The sequence below is a fragment of the Phyllostomus discolor genome, chromosome 3, assembly GCF_004126475.2.
Source record: "Phyllostomus discolor isolate MPI-MPIP mPhyDis1 chromosome 3, mPhyDis1.pri.v3, whole genome shotgun sequence".
Lineage (NCBI taxonomy): Eukaryota > Metazoa > Chordata > Mammalia > Chiroptera > Phyllostomidae > Phyllostomus > Phyllostomus discolor.
In genome coordinates this window covers 203221938-203247363 of record NC_040905.2, presented here as the reverse complement: position 1 = coordinate 203247363, position 25426 = coordinate 203221938, and the positions used below count along the sequence as shown (strand labels likewise).

Genomic DNA, 25426 nt, shown 5'->3' with positions numbered 1-25426 from the left:
CCCCTTTCATTCTATAATTCCGCCCAAATAGATTTTATTACTACCAGACATAATTTCGGGGTTTGGTGTGCAATTTGCTGGGCTTTTATGGCCAGAAGCGAAAATTAATTTCCAGCTCTTATTTAGCCTGTGGAATAGCAGCAATTAAGCCTGCCAGTATTTTTGTTTTTAAAGTCAAGTCGTTATTTTAAATTGTACCTAGTTCTTAGGAAGGGAAGGGTGGGCGCTGGTGGTGGTGGGTTTAAAACTCTGTCGAGCTCCCTCGGGGGCTGACCCCGTGGTGGAAGGAGACGTCGAGGCTTCCCTTTGCGCATGTTTGCAGAGTCCAGAGCAGAGGCGTCGGGAGAAGCCTGGAAGGGGCAGGACCCTCTCGGTGACCTGCGTGACCTGCTGACGGAGGTCCGGGCTCTGCGGACACAGCTGGAAAGGGGCATTGAAACCAACAGCATGCTGCAGGCCAGGCTCCAGGAGCAGCTGGCGAAGGGCGGGGGGCAGGCTCCAGACGCAGCTCTCGCTTTGGCTCTTCAGACCCTGCCCTCGCCCTCGCCCTCGCCTGAACCCCTTCAGCCAGACGGTCAAGGTACTGCTCCCAGCTCTTCTTGCCCTTAGAGGAGGCAGCCCTGTGCGTGTGTGCGTGTGGGATGCACAAGCTTCTGCATGTGGCCCTTGCTCACAGAGGTGTCTTTCCGTTGACAGCAGGCACACTGTACCCTGACCACTAGTTAGCTGTCACCTTTCTCAAAACCCTGTAGTCTCTGTCTGGGGCCGCTTGGTTCTCAGGGAAGGGGAGTTTGGGCTTCCAGCCGCCCTCATGGCCTCCGGTCTTGCTCCCTCCCATCCAGTCAGTCCTGCCCACATCCCTCCGCTGCCGAAAATCCAGTCCCTCTTGCCGCCTTTGAAAGAGAACTTAAACCTCTTGTCCTGGCTGTCCGTGTTTTTCTGAATCTGAAAAGCACCCTGGTAGTTAGAAAACTGGTTCTGTTTTGTACGAGCTTGTGGGTTTATTGTCGAACCCCACAGAGGCTGCGTAGGGTGGCGAGGGGACCAAGACTGGGCTCAGCCCCCTGCCCCCTGCCCAGCAGAGGGCCAGGCTCACAGTGGTTGGTCAGGCGGGCCGTCCTCTTTGCTCCGGATGGAGCAGTAAGACCCAGCGAGCTGCCCAGAGTGACACAGTGAGTCAGTGACAGAGGTGGGGCTGGAAATTGTTTCTCAGTTCCGAGTCCAGAGCTGTCCCCGAAGCAGCACCAACCTTCCGGAGCCTCAGGTGCCGGCGCTCACCAGCCCGTCCAGTGGGCCAGGGAATGCCCACGGGCCCCATACACACGTGTTGTGAGGGTTTGGACTGTCTTTACCTGAATTGGAAATTACGTCTGTTGCCTTTAATTAAAAAAATTAGCCTCTCTTGAAGACATCCAGTCAACCTGCTTTAGAGCTCGTGACCGGCTCATTGGTTTCTCCCTATGAGGATTTCACGTTTTTAACTGAAAAGATAATGGGACAACATGAAACAGAAAGTGGGAAAAGATCCTTCACGATCTACAAAAAGACAGTTTCTTGGCATACTTTTCTCCATCCTAGTCTGTGTTTCCCAGGTGTGGGCACGAGTTTATGTTGCTCAGAGTGGCTTCTGTGCCATTCCGTGTCCTTCCTTCGTCTCTGCCCAACCTCACGTCATGAGTGTCTCCCCTCCCCTCCCACGGGCCTCTGGTTATCGTTTGCAGATTATCATCGGTCACCAGGCCGAGACCCTGGTGATTATTAATTAGAGTGGTCTCCGATTTCGGGCTTTAGTAGACGTCGGTGTAAATATGCTTGTTATTAGTAAACAGAATTCTTAGGACACAATTCTACTAGGAGAACCTCAGAGGGCCCGAAGGTGCGGTATCGCCACCCCCCACGTGGGGCGCACATCAGCGGTGGGCGTTGCCGTTTCACAGGCAGAGGTGTCCCTTCTTAGAGCTTTAAGAGGGGGCCCGGGGGGCCGAGGGGGCGGGCCAGGGAGGCTGAAACAGGATACAGTCCCGCGCTTGGGGTGCCCAGGAAGGGGAGTGGGGCGGCTGGAGTGAGGAGGCCACCGAACAGCCCGTGCCTGCTGCTGCGCCTGGTCCGGGTCAGCCCTGCGCGCGCCCCACAGGGGGCACCCCGAGGGTGTGTCAGGAATCACACGGCTGCAGCAGCGAAACACTCTCCGCTTTCCGAGTGTGAAGGTCAGAGCTGTATCTAGGCAGCAGCCCCTCCGCCTTTGCAGGAGACTTTTCGGGACTGGATTTACGTGCCCCCATTGGAAAGTTCTGCTGGGAAGACGGCTGTTTCGGGCAGAAAGAGATGCCTTTCAGGAGTCACAGTGCACCCTCTGGAGGTGCCTGGGCGGGAGGAGCTGGGTGGAAAAAGCTGGGTGGGGCATCCCCCAGGCCTGGCTGGTTCTCCCTCTGTCACCGCACTCCGGGCAGTGCCAGGCAGGTCACCTCTCTCTGTCTCTCTGCCTTGGTCTCGTCTTCCAGGAAATCTGAATTACACTGCCGTCCTGCTCCCCAAGCTACTTATTACATTCCTGAGTGAAAGTGGCTTCTGAATCAGAAGTCACAGGTCATCTTGTGCAGCATCTCATTGATTGCTCCTCCTTACACTGTTTCAAATGTGTCGCCTCCCAAGTCCTACTTTGGGTCGCTCTTCTCTCTGGCTTGGGTTCCTGCAGCAGCCTGCAGACTCACTCCTGCAGGCCAGAACGCAGATCTCAGCTGGGCACTGCGCCCCCCCCCCCCCCCCCCCCCCCCCCAGTGAGTCCCACAGGCTTCACAGCAGCTCCCTGGGCTCTGCCGTGGACCAGCTTCATGCCCCCAGGGGTGTCGTGACAGCTCACTGCTCAGCATCCCTCCCCCCAAGCTCCCACAGCCCCGGGCCTCCCTCGCTTAGCCCTGACCACCCCAGAGGAAAACTGCTGTTCACCTGTCTGGACAGAAGGGTCCCCCCGGGAGGGACTGGGCCGGCTCACTCTCACCCGTGTCCTGCACCAGCCCGGCAGGAGAGGTGCCGGGGAGGGTGTGAACGGGTGCTCGTGTGTCAGGGACTTGACTGTACTCTTCAGTTCTCTCTGAGAAACGAAAACTTGAACGGTTCGTTTTCCTTCTCGTGTACATTTTGTAGATGGTGACAGACGTCCTATGGCCACTGACAACTCACGTGATCTGTTTGACTCCACCCAGGCGGTGGCCCTGAGATCAGGTACAGAGCGGGAGTCTGGGCTGACAATAGCAGGCTTGGGGTCACCTGTGGGGCTTTTTAGATGGAAGAGGAGGAGGTCCCTGGGCTCAGCCTCGCAGAGTGTTTGGCAGGCTCTGGAATTTCATGTTCTCAGCATCTCCAGCCTGTGATCCCCTTCTCCCAGCCAGCTAGTGTGTCCCTGCGTATGACCAACCTCAGTGACGTCATCGGGTCTCTGTTGACTTAAGTGTGACACCTTTACGTGGCTTTCAAGGCCCCCCAGCAGCCAGCCTCTGTGCGGCCTGTCCGGCCTTGTCCCTTGCCCTCGTGATCTCATCCAGATAGGTCACCGCCCCGCAGACCCGTTCCCTCTTCCCTCTCTCCTTGCCAGACCGCCCTTGTCCCTCTCTCTGCCAGCGAAAATCCTGCTGCTTCCTCCCCGCTCACCATGAGTGCAAACCTCACGGATGTCCCCAGTCAGAACTGTTTATCCAGACATATTTGGATCCAAAGGGAAAAGCAACAGGCTTTTACCTCGGTTTAGCATAAACTTTTGCTACCTGTTCAGCCCAGCTCAACTGTTGCTTCTTCTAGCAAGCCTTCCCTGACCTCCCTTCCCGCACAGAGAACTGATGTATTTTTAACTCTGAGCCCCGGCCCTTCATCATTGTGCTGTTACGTCTCCCGCGTGGTGCCTGTATTCTGAGCAGACCACGGGCTCCTGGAGTGCAGGCACTGGCTCGATTCATCTCTGTGAGTCGGGGTCTTCTGCAGAGTGGGTGCCTGACCTGATAATGTTGGTTGAATTGAACTGAGCGTCTCCCGTACGATGCAGAAGCCCAGCGTGGGGTAACACACAGGCGAGGGCAGCTCGTCGCCCTGCTGGCTAGCTTCAACGCGGCTGAACGCAGCTCATGGAATGGAGTGCTGCCCCCAGTAGATCTGACATCTTCCCTCTCGTTCTGTAGCTTCAGAGACTCCTCCACTCTCTAAAAATGACGGGGACTCCCTCTCCTGTGACAGTGGCAGCACCACCACCAGCGCCCTGTGTGTGTCTCGCCTGGTCCCTGGCCACCAACTGTGGGCCAGCAAGAGTGGCTGCCATGTCCTGGGCCTGATTGAGGACTACGACGCCCTGTGTGAGCACATTGGCCGGGGCCAGAAGCTCCTTGCCGAGATGGACATTCAGATCCAAGAGGCTCCCAGCCCCTCCAGTCGAGAGCAGGGAACCAAGGTAACCTGACCCACGGAGCTGAGGGGAGGCAGATGCTCACCGGGGGCAGGCGTGGACCTGTCGGCTGCGGGTGCTCGGAGGCAGGGGCAAGAATGTCCTCAGTCAGGCCTTGAGACGGGGGCCCTGGAAATGCAGCCCGAGAGGGCTGAGATGTCGGGTCCAGTCTGGGGGACTGATGCTCTCCCCTGCAGGAGGGGCGCTTGTCCAGGCTGGCACCCTGCAGCGCTGCCGTCGCTCCCCTGGGGTGTGCCCTGCACCTGCCTCTTTCTGCCAGTCTTCCATCCATCCTTCTGCCCTTTGGTCCTTCAGCGTGTCCATTGGTCACCTGCCCAGTCACCTGGCCATCACTCACCTAGGCCTCTGCGCGGGCTCAAGCTGCTGTGAGTGAGGTGGTGACTGTCCTGCACCTCACGCAGCGGGTGGCAGCCACACAGGAGCTTCTCGGCAGCTCTGCTGAGCCTGGTGGTGTGAGGCGACCCGCAGCCCCTCAAGACTGCTGGTGCTGCCATCTCTCCGTGCAGAGCAGCTTGTGAGCTGGCGTTTTCTCCTGTCCCAGAGCAGCCCTGGGAGTGGGTGGCGTCATTTCCTGCTGCACAGTGCTGGGCACAGTGACTTGGAGCCGTTGAGGTTGGAGCTCAGTTCTCTGCCCTCCAAGGCCCTTTCTCTGTCATGACTCAGCTTCCTGGGGAACGCTGTTCGTCCCCTCACTCCCCCGGGCAGAGACCCCACGTGCCCCGGGAGCAGTTTGGGCACCAGGAGCTTCTCATTCGCAGGCCTGCTGCCTCCCTCCCACGTCATCCCCAAGTGCCCCAGGGTGCCCGCACCCCGCCCCATCAGCCTGGGCTGCCTGTTGTGTCCTGCTTGCCAGCCACAGCCGGCCTCCAGCCCGGCCCCTGGTGCCCTCTGGGTTGGAAGACCCCTCAGTGCCTTTTAGCCACGCCCTGTTCCTGCCTCTTCCTGCTGAAATCTTTCTCAGTTAAAGTTACCTTTTTCTGAGGACTCCTGTGCCAGGTGCTTGACATCAGATTTCCTTTTTTCTCCCAAACTGGACCCAAATTCCACTGGCCCCTCTTCTTGGGTTCTTCCTGAGGCTACTTGAGCCCCCTACTTTCTGGTGCCCATTTTGCCTTTTGTGTTTACTGTTATGTCGCAAAGGTCAATTTTGCATTTTGTATTGCACTAGGTAGTAAGCTCCAGGAGAGCAGGGGTAGAGTCTTGCTCAAGATTGTGTGTCTGCTGCCTAGCTCAGGGCCTGGCTCGGAATGGATGTGTGGTAAATATCTGTTGAATGAATCAATAAGTATTAATAAGATTATTGTTCTTTTGTGATTATAATCTTTATTGTGCAAAAATTAGAAACTAGAGAATCATAAAAACAAAATCTGTCAAAATACCACATAGTGCTCAACAGTTAAAGTTTGATAATACACTTTTAGCTCATTCATTAAGCTTAATTAAACAGATTCCAACATATATGAATTTTATATTTTGACTTTCAGTTCACAGCATATTCACATTTTTCCTGTCTCACTCATTATTTGCTAGAACCTGATTTTTATGGCTGGAAAATTAAGCTAACATGGATGTATTTACGGTTTCACCTGGCTGTTGGCTGTTTCAGCTGTGACGGTCCTTGTAGATACATCCATCGCTGGTCACGTCTTTGGTCAGTTCATTAGGGACCAGTTCCCGGGTGTGGAGTGAGGCCCCCCCAGGCTGTGAACCCCTCAGGGCTCCTGCGGTGAATCCTGCCCCGTCCCTTCCAGGAGTGTTGTTATGTCCCCGCACCTTGGTCTCCACTGAGTGTTCTTACTTATAAGGGGCTTTTCTGCCAATTTGATAGCTGAACGGGGTGTATTGTTTTATTTTTATTTACTTTACTTTGAAGACAATGCTCTTTTGTCTTTTAAAAATGTATTTTGGGAATTCTGGCCAAGATGGAGGCGTAGGTAGAAACCCTTCGCTTCCTCGCACAACCATAGGGAGGATAACAACCAATCAAAAATCAATAAACAACCAAAAGCACCAGAAAATCAAATCCTCTGACAACCCAGGAATTAAAGAAAAAATGAACCAGGACAACCAGACTGGTAAGGCTGGGCCCGGCCAGCAGACTCACAGAAACCTCGGAGAGGGGGCAGCTGGGGGGCGGGGCTGGCTGCGGAGCTCAGCGAGCTACGCAGGAGGGGCTGACGTTAGGGGACTTGGCAGTGGCCGTGGGCTACGGCCGGGGTGCCACCGTGGGAGAGACTCCCAGTCTCACACAGGAAAGTGCACTGTCTTACAACCTGTCAGCTGTGCCAAGACAAGGAAATAGGGCCCAGATGAAAGAACAGAGCATAACCTCAGAACTAAGCAATGAGGAGATCGCCAACCTATTTGATGGAGAATTTAAAGCCCTGGTAATCAAAGTGCTCACAGATCTGATTGAGCTTGGTTGAAAAATGAAAAAAACAAATGAAGGATAGCCAAAGTGAAACAAAGCAGAATGTTCAGGGAACCAACAGTGACAGGAAGGAAACCAGGACTCAAAACAGTTTGGAACAAAAGGGAAAAGTAAACATCCATCCAGAAGAAAACGAAGAAACAAGAATTCGAAAAAGTGAAGGGACTCTTACAGGCCTCTGGGACAACCTGAAACATTCCAATATCAGAATCATAGGGGTGCCAGAAGGAGAAGAACAACAGTAAGAAATTGAAAACTTATTTGAACAAATAATGAAGGGAAACTTCCCCAATCTGGCAGAGGAAATAGGCTTCCAGGAAGTCCAGAGAGTCCCAAGGAAGGTGGACCCAAAGAGGAACACACCAAGGCACATCATCACTAAGTTACCCAAGATTAAAGTTAAGGAGAGAATCCTAAAAGAAGCCAGAGAAAAGGAGATAGTTACCTACAAAGGTGTTCCCATGAGATCATCAGCAGATTTCTCCAAAGGAACCTTACAAGGCAAGAAGGGGCTGGAAAGAAGTATTTGAAGTCATGAAAGGTAAGGACCTACATCCAAGAATACTCTCTTCAGCAAAGCTGTCATTTAGAATGGAAGGGCAGAAAAAGTGCTTCTCAGGTAAGGTCACACTAAAGGAGTTCATTATCACCAAGCCCTTATTATATGAAATGTTAAAGGACTTATGTAAGAAAAAGGAGATAAAAAATGCGAACAGTAAAATGACAATAAACTTACAACTATCAACAAATGAACCTAAAAGAAAAGACAAACAATGAAAATAAAAACTAAGCAAACAGCCAGAACAGGAATAGAAGCAGAGAAATGGAGATCACATGGAGGGATTTCAGTGGGGAGGGGGAGGAGTATGGGGGGAAGGTACAGGGAAGAAGCATAATTAGTAGACAAAATAGACGGGAGAGAGAAAAAAAGGTATAGGAAACAGAAGACTCAACTTATATGTACAACCCATGGACTTGAACTAAGGGGGCTGGAATGCTGGAGGGCTTGGGGGGCAGGGTGGAGGGGGGATAAAGGGGAGAAAATTGGAAAAACTATACTAGCGTAATCAATAAAAATACTTAACAAAGATTACCCCAAAAAATGTATTTTGGGTTTCCCTCTCTCTGGTTCACGTTCCTTGCTTTCCCATGCCCTTGGCATCCCAGTGTGAGTTGGGTCCCGCCAGCAGCAAGGGTGGGAGGGACTTTCGAGGCCCCGCTGTGTGAGGCATCGGGCAGAGCCATCCAGGGGGCGCCGTCCAGGGGGCGCCATCCAGGGGGCGGCGGGGACAGAGGTGTCCATGTTGCCTCCCTTGCTGCTGGTGTCGCTTGCCGTCCCGAGAGGCAGTGAGAGTGGTCCCACCACGCTTCCTCTTCTTGGCCTAGTAAATACAGTTAGTGCAGGTGGCCATTAATCATGGTTATTGTCTGGGCTAAAATCACCACCGAAGTTCTCTCATAATCTCTAATTCGCCCGCCTTTACGAACAATAAATTGGTGTCGTCTGGCCCCGGGCTCTTGCTCAGCGTGCGGAACACGAGCCCTGCAGTGTGGAGATTTATGCCGCCCGTTACGGCCGGCTCGTCCATAGTCCTTTTCAAGACTTCACGTAACAGCCTTCTCATCCCCCCACGCAGGGCCTACACCTGGCGCCCCTGAGCCGGTTTGTCTCTGGCGTGAGCAGAACCAAGCTGGTCCTGGACGAGGCCGAGAGGTTGCTGACGCTTCTCTGGAGGGTCTCGCTCCCCACGGGCGGCCAGTGCACGCTGCACTGTGAGCAGGTGGGTGGTGCCGCATGGATCCAGAGGCTCAAGGAAGCCCCTAGGGCTTGTGTCTCAGTCTCCTGTGCATCCAGCCGGGACCTGGCTCACGGCAGTCAGTCGGTGGGTGCTCAGTGTGGGGTCTGTGTTGGGGTGGGGGGAGGAGGACAGGGAAGGCGGCATGTTTTCTATAAGAGCAGCATGCCAGTCACCCTGCTGGCTGGCCCCTGCGTGCTCCCCCTCCCCCCCAGCACCCCTGCTGCCCTCATCCTGCCCTGCCCCCACTCCCAGGACATCTGTGTTGAGGGGGACCCTGTTTGCATTCCACACCCGAGGAAACTGAGGTCGGGGGGTGAGGCCCGTGCTGTAGGTTGCAGAGCTGGTGTGAACGCGCAAGTGTCTGAACCCAAAGGGTAAACCTTGGGTTTTGGGCTTCGGGTCCCAGCTGGTTCCCTTGTGCTCCAAGCCTCTTCCAGTTCAGATGCTTTTCTCCGACGTCCGATGCCTTTTGTTAGCTTTCGGCGTCATGTTTTGTGGGCCTCGTCCAGGTCTGTTTTAACTACCTAGAAACTCCTTTTTAAAAATCAGTGAAAATCATCATGAAACCACTGAAGCCTCCCTTAAAAGCTTGACTTCCCAGCAAGGCGAGTGTGGCTGACTTAAGAGCAGTCGCTCTCGCCCCCGTCCTTGTCCCCGTCTCACGGCACCAACCAGGAGTCCGGCAGCGCGGAGCGGCCCCTGGCTTCCGTCTGCGGGAACCATGCGTGGTGACAGGTGGGCGCCCACCGTGGTGGTCAGAAGCCACCCCGGGAGCAGGAGCAGGAGCGGGCAGGTTAAGGAGGCGTCAGGACCCTTCGCTTAGTGTCCTGACAGGTGTTCGCTCCTTCGGTCCTCTAACCTACGAGTTCTCGCCACGGGCCGCAGGAGGGCAGCAGGGAATGTGTGTGCGTGTCAGCACTCACCTGGTTACCCCCTCGATAGCGCTCAGGTCCGGTCGCCCTGGCGGAGGAGGAGCAGCGAGGCAGCGCTCTCTGCCGCAGGGTCTCGGGAGCCTGGCCTCAGGTTCCCCCTGGGGTCCTGGGGGGCAGGTTTGGGCGCACTAAGCTTGGGACGCACGCCGCCAGCCCTGGCGCAGGAAGACCACGCTTTGCCGGTGGGGCCTGCGGTGGGAGAGGGAATGTCGGAGGGAAGGGGGCCCGCTGGCGGGCAGCCCGCATTGGGCTTTCCTTCTGACCCAGCACGCTCTCTCCCGTCTTAGGCTTAGACGACACAGATGTCCCACTACCTGTCCCCCGCCCCCCTCCCAGCTGGCTGGCTCCCGGCCTTTCCAGTCTCGGCTTGCATGTTTCCTCAAGGTCAGAAAGGACTCCCTGTTCACTCAGTCATAGCTTTTGTTCCGCACGCCCCTAGCACAAATTATAATTACATATTTATTTGTTTAATGTCTGCCTTCCTCTACTTTCAGTGAGGGGCCAAGTCTAATTTGTTTATGTTTTAAATGAATCAATGAATAATTTCCTTTCATACTTAAACCTTTGTCCTCATGATTTTTAAAGCACACTGTGTCTGAACTAAACAATTTATCCTCAATGCAGTGTTTTGTCCTCAGCACATAGTGATGTCTGTTGAATAGACAGAGTGCAGTGCTTACTCCGAGTGTGTCTGTGTGTACGTGTGTAAACGCAAATCATACTCACATTGTCCTCCCCCACTGGCAAATTGGTCCAGGGTCTGGTCTGTGCTCCTGATGGTTCGTCCTGTCTTTGCGAGCCTTTCTGGGGAGTTGATGATGCTCCCTGTAGCGTCACAGAACGGTTAGGGCCACAGAAAGGGCCTTTGAGATGCTCCAGTGCGGTCACTGGTGCACACAGCCCCCTGTGTGGCGTCAGATTGCCTCTGGCCACTTTTCTGCCCCTGCCTGTGTTCCCTACACTGTCCCCGCCTGTGTTCTCTACACCTGTCTTTGCCTGCGTTCCATGCAGTGCCTTTTCCTTGGTGTTTCCTTTTTCCACGGTGTGAATCAGATTTCCAAGTTGTCACCAGCAACCCCAGTGGCTTTTCACTCCTAGTGTTTTCTCTGAGTGCATTCATTGATTTGCCTTTTGCATTTAATACACCGTCCCCTACAGTCCCGTGGCCTACTCTGGAACGTGTGACTGTACACCTCAGTTTGTCTAAGAGAGTTGTGGAGGGTTACAAATACATTCACCTGTTCCTGTACACATTTTCTTTTTTTTTAAATAAAGATTTGTTTATTTATTTATTTTTAGGGAGGGAAGGCAGGGAGAGAGAGAGAGAGAGAGAGAGAGAGAGGGAGAGAAACATCAATGTGTGGTTGCTGGGGGTTATGGCCTGCAACCCCCAGGAATGTACCCTAGCTGGGAATCGAACCTGCGACGCTTTGGTTCCCAGCCCGCGCTCAATCCACTGAGCTACGCCAGCCAGGGCCATGTACACATTTTCTAAAGGGAGGGACACCTGACTGAAGATGCAGGCTGCCCGTGAGGGTGAGAAGGACGAGGGCAGGTGGGCAGGCTGGAAAGTAGCTTTCTGTGAGTGGCCCTGGTTTTGTAACTTTGACTTTGAAATCATGTAAGTGCTTTACATAATTACAAATAAAAATAAATCAAAATGAGAAAAAAAGCTATTTGTAAAGATTCATAGCAGGATGCAGTGAACAAACGTTAGTGTATGTAGTGTCTCAGGCATAAGCACACAGAGCAAACACGCAATCCCTGACAGTAATTTGGCTGCACACATCCCCTGTGGAGATGCTCTGAGGGCAGAAAGAGCTGCAAAAACATTTTAGCTGTTTTCAGTGATTAAATTGTTAGTAACAATACTGGTATGGATATTATGAAACTATTATATTTCTATTATAAGATAAAACAAATAAACATGTTGAATTTTTTTACTGTCAGAGAAGAGATAAAATAAATTAAAAATCAATGAAGTAAAATTCTTGTAATCCTTAATTTGAATTGGAAATATCAGTATGAACTCATGATGTATTTACTATTTAAAAAAAACTTACAAGTTCTCTCTACTTAGAAGACTTTAAAAGTGTTCAAACCAGAACAGTGAGCACCTCTGGTGCCAACTTGTGGTTTCTAAGTACCCTTTCCCACTGAAAGGAACTAGGAGTCCTTGGAGAAATGGCTTGATTCTAGGTGTGGGGCAGGGAGTGTACAGTATGAGCTCAGAACTGTTCTTATCCTGGGAAAGGGGGCAGGGGGAGTGAAACTTGCAGGTTTGCGGTGGTTCTCAGACCGTGGCTCCTCCTCCGGCAGCATCAGCGCCTCTGGCAACAGGCTGGAAAGGCAGACTGGGGACCGCATCCCAGACCAGCGGCATCAACAAGTCTGGGAGCGGCCCTGCGTTCTCTCTTTACAAGTCCCACCGGGGGCTCAGGGAGCCACTGGGTCAAAAGAAATTTAAGAGCCACATCGATCAAATGCAAAATGTGGTGTTTATTTCTCTTCCAACTTAATTGGAACCAAACCAGTTGTTAAAAAACGAAACTATGATGCAGTTGGGGAAGAGTGTCCGCTGACACGCACTTGTGCCAGGAGGCGGTCGTTGTCGTTGTTGGAGTTGTGCTCACGTTGTGTGCGGCTTTTTTAAGAGAATCGTTTTCTTTTAGAGCTGTACACTGAAACGTTTCATGGACGAAATATGCTTGGCTCCTAGGGTCAGTTTTAGAAGTAATTTAGAGGGAGGATGTTGATGGAACAGATTCGGCCACGATTTGATAATTCCTGGGTACCTTGGTGGTCCGTCGTCCTGTTCTTTCTACTTTTGTAAACGTTCGAGTTATCTTCACTGTGAAAAAGAGAATAAAGGCGACAACCACAAAGAGCGCCCGGCTCCATAGTCAGGTGGAGGGACGCTCGTGGGGAAGCCGAGGCCTCCTCTCCTGGGGGCGTGTGGCTTTCTGCTTGGTGCGCCGCTCTGTGGCCTTGAGGAAGGCGGGCTCTGTTGAGCTCCTCCCGGGAGTGAGGCTCTCTGCTCCACACTCGGCATCTCACTTTCCCCCTGACAGCAGCCTCCAGAGAGTCAGGTTCTGATTCCTCCCATTTCCTGGAAGCCCGGCCTGGAACTCCCTCGCAGCAGCACCACGACAGCTGGGAGTGACTAATGGGGCTGTCGCACCCTGCAGTCTCCACCACGGTGTGGTCGGTGTGGTCGTCCTGTGAAAGTGAAGGCTTCGGTTCAGAGGGAGAGCAGACGCATAATAATCTGAGTTCCTCGTTTCAGTGCTGGGTAGAATGTGTACACTGTGTTTTGAGAGTGCGGGTGACAACCAACCCCTGCCGCCCGTTGGCAGCTGGTCTCACAGCGCCCTGCGCTGGTGGTCATAAGGAAGAGCTGAGCTCTGCCCTCAGGCAGCGTGTGGTCCAGGAGGGCAAGCAAACAAGTAAAGGGCCAGCTACCGCCCAGCGTGAGATGGACAGTGCAGGGGAAGCGTCGCACACAGTGGGCACCCACAGGAGCGGAAGCCGACCAGGACTCCTGGGGCAGAGTCTCAAGGAAACCTTGCTGGAGGAGGCGATGGCTGAGCTGACTTCAGAGAGAGGGGGAGAGGCCGGCGAGGCAGAGTAGAAGTTAGCCGGGCGGGGCAGCGTGGTCCTCCTCCCGGCCTTCATGCATCACCTCCGGCGGGTCTGAGCATCCCTGTTTGCAGATGTGGAAGGGACTCAGGCTCTGTGTGTGGAGGGACTGGCTGTCCTGGGGTGTGCGGCCCTCAAAGCCGTGGCCAGAACACAGATCCCGGGGGGCCCTTAGCAGGAGGAGGAGAGTCGAGAACACCTGACGTTTCCATTTGGGTGGTTGGGGGGAACCGCTGAAGCCCTTGTAGCTGCCACAATTGTTTAATCTTAAAAGTAGGTTAAAGCAGGGAGTAAAAAATTGATACATACCTTAAACATTTTAGTTTAACTTAAAACAGTTAAATGTACATTCATTTGCCGTTCTTTTGATGTAGGGCCAGAGCCTTTGCTTTGAACACGCGTCTGCTGTGTGGAGGTCTGCGTTTCCTTCCTTTCACAAATTACATCCATAATGTATGCCTGTCACTTCCCGTGTCTGTTTCTTTAAGATGAAGAAAAAACTCAGACACATGAAAAGCAATTTGAATATAGAATTCCTCTCGACCGTGTTCTTCCCACAACTTTTATAGTTGATTCACCCGCACCTAATTTGCCAGTAATGTGTTTTTTAGTGACTTGCCTTTATCACGCCTTTCCTGAGGCATATGCTAGTTTTCATGCAGCCGGTCCTCTCCCCTCGTGCACATTTCACAGGTTTACTTAATACTCAATTAAATCACATACGGCAAGTCCTCTCTTCACATCGTCTATGTGACTTTTAAGCAAAATGACATACAGCGAAACCAGTTTGACCACAGACTAACTGATACAAACAGGACAGAAGTGCCCATGGCACCTCATCAGCGTTAGAACGGAGTGACGTCGTCCCTGACCCGAGGGCCTGCCGTAACTGACATCCCGATGGCGATGGCGAGCGCACAGGTCCCCTCCCGGGAGCAGAGGGAGCTCGACGTGGCAGAGGGCAGTGTGGGCCAGGGCAACGTGCAGGCGGCTGGTTTAGAAGGGTGTGTCCGCAAGCCCTTGAACGAGTCCGGAGGAGACTGTTAAGAGGTCTCCGTGGCGTGCACACCTCACTTCCAGGCACGGGGGTCTCTGGTGTCTCGGCCCCTCTGTGCTCTCCTCGCCCCCGAAAGGTCAGAATCGGCCCCCCTGCTGGGTCACACTCTCCTAATAACACTTTTCTACTCTTCTTAAAACTTGGCAATTTAAAAAAAATCGACATTGTAGCTTTTGTTTAAAAAGTCAATCCTGATAAGTTTTTAAAAACGAAAATAAAACATTCTGAATCACATTTCTTGGGGGTAATCACTCTCAATATTTTGGTGACATTTCTCTGTCACCAGTTTTTTGCAGACATCCTGATGCGCCCATCTGTGGGTATGGAGATGTGTGTTCCGTTTCGTGAAACCGGGATGCCCAATGCACAGTAGCTGTTCCGGGCTCCTTGTCACTAATCACTGTCATCTCGCAATGTCCGTGAACAGAGCTCTACAGTACCATTTCTAATGGCTGCAGAATCACCCCGCTGTGTGCGAGCACCGTAACTTGTGTAGCTAGATCCTCACTGAAACGAAGCAGGCGGTTCATTTTTTCTTGCTGTGAGCACCACCGAGATGAGCACCCTTGAGTGCGGGCTTGCTGTTGTGCCTGTGTTACTCCTTGGGGGGTAAAAGCCACGGGCAGGATCGCTGGGTCAAGGGGTTCAGTGCATTTCACAGTTTGGTAAACCTCAACAGGACACTTGTTCCCCCTGGGCCACCAGCGGTCCTGAGAGAGCTTCCCACACCCTCACCACCGCCGGATTTTGCGTGTTTTTGCCAATCTGACCAGCAGAAAATGGCTTCTCGTTTTTATTGGGGTATCTTTTGTCAGTCAGGGTGAGCATCTTCATACATGTGTTATAATTCTGCCTGTGTGATAGGATGGTGCTTTATTCTCTGTTGAGTTTTCTAATTCTTCTTTTCTTCAGATTGGAGAAATGAAGGCAGAGATCACCAGGCTACATAAAAAATTATTTGAACAGGAAAAGAAGTTGCAGAACACCATGAAGCTTTTGCAGCTGAGCAAGCACCAGGAGAAAGTCATCTTTGATCAGTGTAAGTGAGCGGTCGGGGGTGGCCGCCGTGTCTGACCACTTCCTACCTCTGGGGACTAGAGAGCCAGCCCCGGACCACCCCCTTGGGAGCCCGGACCGTTCGTCATCACGCCTGCTGTGTGTGGGTGTCCTTTCCCACCTCGTCCTTGTGGACCCCCACAGACAGATGACTTCACTTACCAGACTTCTGTGGGGGGGCCACCGTGCAGGGACTGTCCTCTCCCTGGGGGCCGGTGTGTGTAGTGTGGGAACATGGGCAGGCTCTCAGGGAGCACCGAGGGGGGGCGGGGCGGGTGTCCCTGTGCCCTGGGAGGAGCAGGCACTGGTCAGGTGGGAACGGAGCAGTGTGGACAAAGGCAGAGGGCAAAGAAATGAGGTTTTACGTGCACGAGACCGTCAACACTTGGCATCACTGGACTAAGAGCTGCAAGTGGCCGTGCGAGGCAGGAGGGGTCTGGGGGACAGGACTGTATCGCGGAAGGCCTGCGGGGGCAGCCTCAGGTGTCCAGCTCTCAGAGCCGAGCGTCAGCCTGCCCCATCTGCGTGCGGGAAAGGCCGGTGAGGAGCAGCCAGTTCTTCGGCCGGGCCGACGAGAAGGACGCCCGGGCCGGACAGTGGGCATTCAGAGGAGGGGGCAGGTTTGAGAGACACTTTCCAGACAGATACAAGGTCAAGGTTGGAGAGGTGGCATAGCTCTGTGAGGTCTGCCCCAGCCCCGATCTGGGAGCTTCGGAGATGGTGGGGAGCAGCTATGTGTCCCTGCTGTGGACCCTCAGCTCTCGTTCGCGCTGCGTGTTCAGAGGCGGCCGCCGGGTTTCCTCCGGAGCCTCCTGGCAGCACAGCCTCGGCCCAGCCTTGGGCTGTCAGCCTGTCACCTCCCTGTCTTTGCAGAACTGCTGACCGTGGCGCTTTCCTTTCCTCGCTGTTGTCTGCGCCGTCTTATCAAAGCCCAGCGTTCCTGGGGCACTTCTGAGAAGTGCAGAACATAGATTAGTGTCAAGTAGGGGTTCTCTGTAGCTCCGTAGGAGCCTTCTGAAGACAGACCGTGAGGCTGGCAGAGTCGGAACGGAAAGTGAGATGCTTGGTCACTAGCAGGCCCTGGGTCCTGCTCTGTGCCCCGCGCCAGGTGCCGGGACAGAGGTGAATGAGCAGTTTTGCCAGGGGGAGCTCTGACTTCATGGGGGTGGCACAAGAATGAGCTGCAGAATGGTGCACCTGCGTCCCAGGCAGCTGAGAGGTGTTTCAAGGCTCTGGACCAACTGGGTCTGGACAGGGTGAACAGGAGTTAGGGGCGGGACCAGGACCCTGGCCGGCAGCCCCACGGGCAGGAGCTGAGTGTTGAGGGACACGGTTGGGGTGGCCAAGGCTTCTGCCGTGAGCAGTGGAGGGAGAGGGTTAAGGAGGGGCTGGGGCACAGAGGGCTGTGGGCTGGACTCGGGAAGGAGCAGCAGGGGCTGACATGGTCCCCCGTGTGTCAGAAGGTCCTGTGGCTCAGCATGGAGGGGCTGGCAGGTGGGGGAACCTCGTTGGGGGCGGTGGCAGTCCCCCCAGCAGGCAGGGGAGAGGCCCGATGGGGCCGACACAGCGCCATGGAGGAGTGGGAGGAGGTTTAGGCAGCAGCCCGGCAGGTGGGTGTGGTGGGTGTCTCTGAGGTTCTAGCCTAGGGGTTCATGTCACTGCAGAGCAAAGGAGCACTGAGGGGACAGCATCTGTGGTGGTCGTGGCTGTGGCACATTTGGGTCGCCTCCTGGAGCAGCAGGGGAGCAGGAGTTGTGCTTTTGCTCACCCCCAAGTCCAGGGAGAGTCAGAACTCGCTGTATTGGCACCCCCTCAGCAGCCCTGAACAAGTCAGGGCACGCACAGTGAGCCCCGTTCACGGGCGAGCCCTGTTCACAGGTGAGCGAGCACCTTCTGGAAGCGGGCGGGAGGTTCAGGTGGGTGAGCTGCCGTGCAGATGCAAAGGACGGAACCCAGCTGATGCGAAGGTTGGTGAGTGTGGACTCATTAATGAGCAAGTTCAGATCTGCACTCCGCTGTGTGAACTCTCTGAGCTTCAGATTCGCCATCCCTGACTGCAGACGGTCATTCCGAAGGACCCACACGCGCCAGGCCGGCCTCGGCTCTGAGCACAGCTTTATAAAGTGCCCCAGGTTCCTCATCGGGTGGGGGCGAGGCTCAGCTTCACTGTCCTCTTCCCGGGCCAGAGGAGAAGCTCTGCAGACGTCGCGCTCTGCCGCCTCTGTCCCAGTGAGTCACACTGAACCCCGTGTGGAGGCGGCACACCGTGACTGGTGTGAAAAACCCCGGGTGTGTCTCAGCATCTCCCGCGCTCAGACGGTGTCACCCACCTCTGTGTCTCCGAGGCCTGGCACAGAGCGGGTGCGCAGCTCAGTGCCGGGAGAGGGGCGTGCCCAGGGTCCCGCAGCTGGTGGCAGACCGGGCCGGGGCTCTCCTGGCCGGGCTCCGCAGCTCGTCCTGACGGGCCAGGGCCTTGGAGGTGCTCAGACCCTGCCGGCCTCACGGGCCTGCTCCTGGCCCTCAGTGACTGCGTGGAAGTCGGCATAGTGTCTCCTGCTGACCCTGCCCTGAGTGGTGACGGGAGGAGCAAGGGCCTAGGCCCGTCCTCTGCTGGGGACAAGCTGGACACTGCATCTCCTCCCACAGTCTGCAGGGGACAGGAAGGAAAGACTGTCGCCTGAGACCCAAGGACTTTGCCACACACGCCCTCACCGTGTGACCTGGAATCACCGGCTGCCCTTTCAGCCTTTAGGACAGGACCTACTGCTGCTCGGGGCCGGGGTAGTTACCGAGGTCACAGTTGTTACCAGCTGGACACCACTGGGTGGCGCCCTCCTCGCCAGTGCTCTGCTAATGTAGAAGGAGCCTGCACTGGGCAGGACGGACCCGGGTTTGAGTCACTCCTCTGCCCTGAGCAAGTCTGGATTTGGGGCACGCCCTTTATCATTCTGTCCCTGGGGCTTCTCGTGACACTGGGGATTTCCGTGAGCGGGGAGGGCGGGTGGTGCCCCTCAGGTGCGGGGGGCCCTTCCAGCGGGCCAGGTGAGCCCCCGCTCTCCCACCGGGAGTTGTGTTCTTTCAGCCTCTCATGATTCCAACCCCCACGGCTGTGATACTCAATCATTGGAGACTCTGGGGAGAGGTGTGACCGCCAGAAAGATGCATATGTCCACGCACACACTCATGCACAGATTTGCACTTAGTTTCGGGGATTTGGGACCCCCCAAAGTCTACCCCTGGGCCCAGGGTAGAACTGCCCTGCAGCGTGGGATTGGGGGAGGCGTGGAGAAGCAGCGGTGCCTCTGAACTTCTCGTTGCCACTCTGTCCTTCCCCCGGTGTCACAGATGCAAACCAACTTCGTTATTGCCAAGTGGACTTTTCTGGGAGGCAAGAAATAAGCATTTTCTCAAGGCCACCGCATGGCGCCTCTGCCGAAATGAGTTGAGGGGGTGTCTGTTTCAGCCTTGGGTGCCACGGGCCAGTGGCCCGGTTCCGGGAGCCTGTGCCGCCTTCCCCAGGGAGCAGACCGATTCCCTGGCCCCCCCTCCCTAAGCCCTGCTTAGAGCAGGTCCCTGATCAGGCACAGAACTGTTCCTTGGCGGCGTCCCGGCTGCTGGCATTTGTGTTGGTCGGGAAAAAGCCGGAGGGAAGAAGCAGCTGACTCCACAGTTGCTTCCCCGAAAGGTGGGCACTGCCATCCCTCCCGTGGGTCCCAACACACTAGCCGTCTGCCCGTGCCCAGCTCCGAGTGCCAGGTCTGCAGGCCCCTCTGCGGTCAGCCCCCCAGCACCCTCCCGTCCTGGGAGAACCTGACTTGGTCGGGACCCACGGTGGGCTCCTCTGCCAGCTCAGGGGCAGCTAAGGAGGGAAAATGCCAGAGTTCGCCCTCCCAGGACATTAGGAGCCAGCTCCAAGTGCTGCTAGGTTCAAGTTCAGCTTTACAGGACTGCCCTCGACCCTTGGCTTGGCCTTCACGCAGGGGTTTGCTTGGAGTGGGGCACATGCCCTTCCCAGCAACCAAAGCATGCAGGACGCTAGTCAGATGCAGCCCCGCCCCGCTCTGCACTGTCATACCCTGGGCCCGTGGAGGTGAGCCCGGGGCACACCTGAGTGCCCAGCTGGCCTTCAGAGCCCCAGGTGTGTCTAGAACGTGGCGTCGTCGCACCCTCTGCTCTGCTCTGGTGTCACTGGGAGGCTGTGGCTTAGTGTGGTGTCTTGAAGAGGCACCTCCGGTTCGCCCTCTGGGATGGAGTATTTGGTCCTGGTGTGTGGCCTCCACACCTCTCTGTGGGCTGGGTGCTTCAGCTTGTCTGAACCATTTGGGGTCCAGGGGGCTCCTCCTCCCTGCACTTGGCTTTGCGCTGTCTTCTTGGGCCTCTGTATCTAATCATCCCCTTCCCTGCTCTCTCCTCAGTGGTCATCACCCACAAGATCCTTCGCAAGGCCAGAGGGAACCTGGAGGTAAAGCCCCTTGGAGTGTCTGTCACTGGAGGCTGTTTGGGGCAGGGCATGGGGGGTGCAGGGCAAGAGGGGGACAGGGCCTGGGTCCTCCCGGTGCTCGTAGCTCCCCGCTGCTCTCCTGTAATCATGCCGGGGGTCCTCGGGTCTGGTTCCTAAACTCAGGTGCAGTTTTTACTGATGAGAAACATGGTGAATGGTGCCTGGCACGTGGTAGGCATTTAATACGTATTTTTTAAATAAATGAGCGCAGTGTGATCTCATTGTCTTTTGGTTCCACAGATAGTTACTGACCAAACGGTGTCTTTGATAGTAGTTTCAGAATAAAATGTCACCTTTAACTCTTACCTCGGGGGTCTTACCTCAGACTCCCCCTCGGACCTAAACTTCTCCTTGTTCTCCTCTCTCTCCCTAGCTGAGGCCCGGGGGCGCCCACCCAGGAGCAGCCAGCCCCAGCAGACCAGGCTCCTGAGAGCTGTCAGACAATAAAGCCGTGGTTCTCTGCTCTCTCTCTGCTCCAAGCGTGGTTCCTACTTACTGAGGAAAAGTGAGCTGTCTGGTCAGAGGAAATCTGTTTTTCCTCTTCGTGTTTTCCGTCCTAAAGCCCGTTTAAGGGCTGGTGTCAGGCAAGGCCCGGGCGCTCTGCACCGCGGTGTTGAGCAGGCCTCGGGCGCCCGGGTGCTGGGCCTGTTGCCTCTGGGGCAGCCCATGGAGCAGGGCGTCCCCACCACACACCTCTGGGCCTCGCGTTCTCCCGGTTTTGCTTCCTGCCCAGCCGGCCCCATGGTTTGGTTTGAAAGTTCACATGGAATGGTTTGTTTCGGCTCGGTGCTGCATTCACTTTGTGTGACCTTGAAGCCGAGGTCCCAAACACCCGAGTGGGGAGGCTGGGGTCTCAGGGTGGCCCTCAGATGTCGCCCAAGGTCTCTGCTGAGTCCAGTCAGGGGTCTGCAGAGAAACGACGCCACATGGCATGGCTGGGGCACCTGGCGTGGGCACCTGGCGTGGGCACCTGGCGTGGACTCAGCAGCGCACAGTGACATCCCAGAGCAGCCCTCTGAGGTCGTGCCATTCCCGCCGGGGGGGAAGACCAGGGAGGCTGCAGTGGGGGCTTGGCCTGGTGGTGTCCTCACGATGACCGTGATCTTTCCGCTCCACTGTCCTCGTCGCTGCCCGCTGCGTGTGCTGCAACCCTGTCACTGGCCCTCCCGGGTAATTGTGCTGCCTCTTTGCCCTGCGCTTCCTGGTGTTCCTGAGGAACTGGCAGGGCGGGGCTCGGCCCCGTTGGCCCACGAGGCTCCGAACCAGCCAGGTGGGCCCGAGAGATGCCAACGGCCGCAGCCTGACCTGACACTGCCTGCCCTGCTGCGCTCTTTGGCCTCGGCCCCGCGCCCACCACCTGGGCGCCTGTGATGTCAGCCAGGCCCGTGGGCCTCGTTTGTGCAGCATTTTGGACCCAGACTCACCTCCCTCTGTGGGCCCATGTCTGCCATCACTCTGGGGACTTCGGCATCGGCGTGGCTGACCCCTCAGTTTGCTTCCCTCTGCAGTCAGCCACTCTGACACTCTGCCCTCTGACCATTGCCACCTGCTGTTCAGCTCACCCCTGGTCCCCTCTGCTTCCACCTCCCGGAGATCCTAGTCTCTGGTTCCTTTACCTCTTGCTGTTACTGGGCTCCTTCCTCGTTCCTTTTCCATCGTGTTTCTCGAGTCAGGGCCCCCCACACCGGAGTCCCACGGTGCCCTGGACCAGATGTTTCCTGCTCTGCACACGTGAGGGGCTTCATCTGAGCTCCTCTCGCACGGACCCAGGTCTGGCCCTGCGGCACCCTGGCTCCCTCATCTCACACCCTCACCCTTCGTGGTCCCGGCAGACTGAGCTGTCTTCCACTCACGAAGGTGCCCTTCCCAGCCTCTGCCCAAGATGCGCCCTCTCTTCCAGCCAGCTTCTCGTGGTCCTTGCGAGGCCCTCCTCCGCTGGGGTGGCTGAGCAACGTGATGACTCCATATAACTGGTCCACTGCCGCCTCAGTCCTCGACCTCACTGGAGGTGGGGGCGATGGAGGGCCTGGGCCAGGCCTGTGTTCACAGCACAGCTGAGCGACTCATCTAAGGCCCCTACCTTTGTGAGGCAGAGCTGGGACTGGATCCCTCCTGTCCCAAACCCCAAAGTGCTCTCTGCTGGTGCCCCTGCACAGGATGGTGCATCCCCAGACAGGATGGTGACTTGAGCTGACGTGGTTGCATTAGCTGGAGGCATGGGGAGTGGAGGAACAGCAGCCAGGCCGGGAGTCAGGGAACCGGCCTCACCCCTGGCCCCCCTGCCCACCCGCTTTCTGCCTGTTGCCCATCAGGTGAGGGGCGGGGCAAGGGGCAGGAAGCACCCGGACTGTTTGGGTTCCTGTCACCTGAGCTCTCTCCTGAGACATGTTTGCACAGGTGGACCTTAATACATACCAGGCTGCGAAAACTCAGATTCAGGTATAAAGTCACCTGGCAGCTCCTTTCTCTAGAACTCACACCTGGATGCCTCCCTGGGAGCTCTGATCTGTGGCCAGGGTGGCTCCACGTGGTTCTGTGGAGGGAGCAGGAGGCCGGCTTCTAGTCCCAAGTCACTTGCTCCTGTCGCCTGTCTAGACCCCTGTGAAATGGGAATCGCCCTTTGGCCCAGCCCTGATCAGCGTGTGAGCCTCAAAGGCGGAAGTAGCCAGACCCTTTCCAAAAAGTAACGACTCTTATTCAGTGTCTCCCAGTGACTGGTCTTGAGGAAGTTTTCAAAGTGCTATTTTACGTTCCCATGTAAGTTTTTGTTTTTATTTTTTTTTCCGGGGGGTAGGGTAGGTCGTACAGGACGGTGGTCAGAGCTCAGGTGGGGCTTGGAAGTCAGACCCGGGTTCACATGTACCCACAGGGGAGCAATCTGCCTCCCTCACTGGCGGCTGTGAGCGTACTGCCTGTCTGGGGGCCAGCACACAGCCCTTGGTTGCTGAGCTCGGTCATTGGCAAGGGCATGGTGCAAAGGGCTGTGAGGGCAGATATACTTGATGTGGCACGTTCCAGGCCCCCACGGTTGGCTGACAGCAGGGCCTTGGGAGGAGGCGCTCTGGGCGTCCAGCCGGCCACTCTCCTCGGTCACTCGCAGCTTTTCGGGAACACAGCAGTCCAAGGCAAAGCATATTTTTATCTCCCAGTTCAGTGTTGTGTGAAATACTCCCAGCCTTGGACTAGAGAAGGCCCTCCCTCCTCTGGGCGGTGGAGGAGCAGCCCGGTTCGGGCTGGATTCAGGCCAAGAACAAACTCCGCAAATAAGGACAATTTGGACCTTGGAAAAGGCTCCATTGTCCCTGGCGAGTTAATTTTACCAGCAGCTGAATTCAGGGGGCTCTGAAGCAGTAATCAGAAAAGGCGTCAGTTTCCGGTCGGGGAAATTAATCACCACCTGTGTGCACAGAGCTGGCGCTGCACCTGAGAGGAACAGCTGCAGGGGCAGAATATAGGGAGAGGAGGAGGGGCAGAGAGGCACGGGCCCCCACCTCGCCCCGCCCCCAGGGGGGCCCACCTGCCCAGGTCCCTGGCTGAGTCCAGAGGGTAAAACTCTGTCGCCCCTCCAGGCTGCCGCCCACCTGCTCAGCAGTGGCCACACTGTTCATCATCTCAATTAATCTGCACCGCCCTGCCCAGTTTACAAAGGAGAAAATGGGTGGAGAGCCACCTTAGTAAGTGCTGGAGCCAGGACTTGAACCTGAGTCTGTCACAACCTGCTTTCTAAACTGCCCTGTCCTCTGGATTATTGTGTCTCCCTGAGATGCTGCCTGTTCCCCAAAGTGCAGTCCTTCCCTCTGTCACAGCCCCAAGTTGTCCCACCGTGCCTTTCGGACAGCACATCTCTGGGTGGCCAGAGCGGGGGCCCCGAGACCCACAATTGAATTGCTGGGCACGGCGGCCCCGAGAACCGCTTGTAAGTGGGGCTGCGGACAGGAGAAAGAGTGATCTTGTTAATAAGTTCTCAGCATTGTGGAGGCAGAGAAACCTGCCTGGAGGCTCCTGACCCTGCCAAATTGCCTCTTCAATCTTGGCCATATTTTAAGTCTAACTCAAAAATTCAATTATCAAAATTACTCATCCAGTCTCCCGAGAAGCCTGGGACTCTGCCTTCAGGGCCAGACGTGTTTACCTCTTGCCACAGACGGGGCTGGCCCAACTCGCCCTGCCGGGCGGCAGGTGCAGGGGGCGGGCGGGGGGCCGGAGCAGGCCCAGAGACCCAGGGCCTTACCACTGCCTTCCGGGGCTCTAGTACAACCGAGCCTCATTTCCGCCGTGAGACTGTGATGTGGGAAGGGAAAGGCAGCTGTGAGGCCCTGACATTGGTGAGACTCCTGGGGTTTGCTTGTTCGTTCATCTCAGTGAGGGTTCTGCCCCCCCCAGCAGCTTATACTGAAGTCAGCCACCCCCCCCCCCCTCCCTCCCCCTGTTGCTCCCAGGGGCATGACCATTGCTTTTTCATCACCACCTCAGTCCAGGTCTCTCACCTGGACCACTTGCTATAATGGTTTCCCAGCTGACCTCCCCGCATCCACCCCCACACTCTCTGTTGTCCCCAAACCACCGCTAGAGTGATTCTTCAAAGTGCAAAACCGATCGTATTGTCTCCGTGTTTAAAATGTCGACTGCTTCCCATCACACTTACTGTGACCTTCAGGTAGTGTGCCGAGTCCTGCCTGTCCCTCATTTCCCCCACCTGCACCCCTCTTGTGGGGCGTTCCTTTCTGGCCATAGGGCCTTTGCACAGGCTTCCCTGCCTCGCATCTTCCCATCTACGTCCCTGGCATCTCTTGCTTCTCTCGCTGGTTGGCTCCTGCATGTGCCTCAGAGAAGTCTTCCAGTCAGAAGCCCCTGTCACACACACACAGCATGAGCTCCTCCTCGCCGGTGCTCGGCCACCGTGGTGACTTGGGACTGTGCGAGTGTGATTTTCTTTGGTTACGCCTTCCCCACCACTAGCTGGCAGGCCTGTGAGGGCACAGGCCCGTGCTCTCTGCTCACCGCACCGGCCCTAGGGAATACCTTTACTCACCGAACACTCTCAGAGCTGCTCTCGCCTCCTCCGGGAAGAACCCAGGCTAGGGCGGGGGGTGGAGAACACCCGTAGTAACGCCAGCAGGGAAGACTAGTTTCTGAGCCAGCAGCGTCTGTGACCTCACGTCTGTGACAGCCTTGTGGGGAGATGCTGCTTTTTGCAGCTGAAGGACTGGGTGCAGAGTAAACTTCCCCAAATCACGAGCTTCTCCAGAGTGATGGCAGGGCTGGGGTCAGAGATGGGGTGAGTGGGATACAAGGCCCTGGATAGTGGAAGCCAGTGGCCGGAGCCTGTGTGTGCGAGTGTGTGTGTGTGTGGGGAGATTAGAGTGTGGACACTCAGCCGAGGAAGGGTTGAGAGATAATCAGTGATCAAATTCAGCCTCTTCCGGTACCTGCCTTGGCCCAGAACTGCCAGACCCAGTGGGGAGAGGCGGGCACACAGTTAACTGTGTTATGTCCGTGGTCAATTGGGGCAACAGGGGCACCCAGAAAAGAGGACCCTAACAGGCCTGGGGGTGGGTGGG

The 25426-nt window shown here is 55.8% G+C and overlaps 1 protein-coding gene across 3 annotated transcripts in view; it reads left to right on the top strand.

Annotated features, from left to right (window-relative positions):
• CDK5RAP2 (CDK5 regulatory subunit associated protein 2) overlaps positions 1–20330 on the top strand; it is a 165866-nt gene extending 145536 nt beyond the window's left edge. For all 3 annotated transcript variants that reach the window (XM_036022141.1, XM_036022143.1, XM_036022142.1), the window contains 7 exons: positions 323–580; positions 3145–3222; positions 4170–4435; positions 8519–8662; positions 15221–15347; positions 19780–19826; positions 20239–20330. In XM_036022141.1, the coding sequence (XP_035878034.1) occupies positions 323–580; positions 3145–3222; positions 4170–4435; positions 8519–8662; positions 15221–15347; positions 19780–19826; positions 20239–20295 (977 nt within the window). In that variant the 3' untranslated portion in view covers positions 20296–20330. The remainder of the gene's footprint in view (positions 1–322; positions 581–3144; positions 3223–4169; positions 4436–8518; positions 8663–15220; positions 15348–19779; positions 19827–20238) is intronic.
• Positions 20331–25426: the final 5096 nt, after the last annotated feature.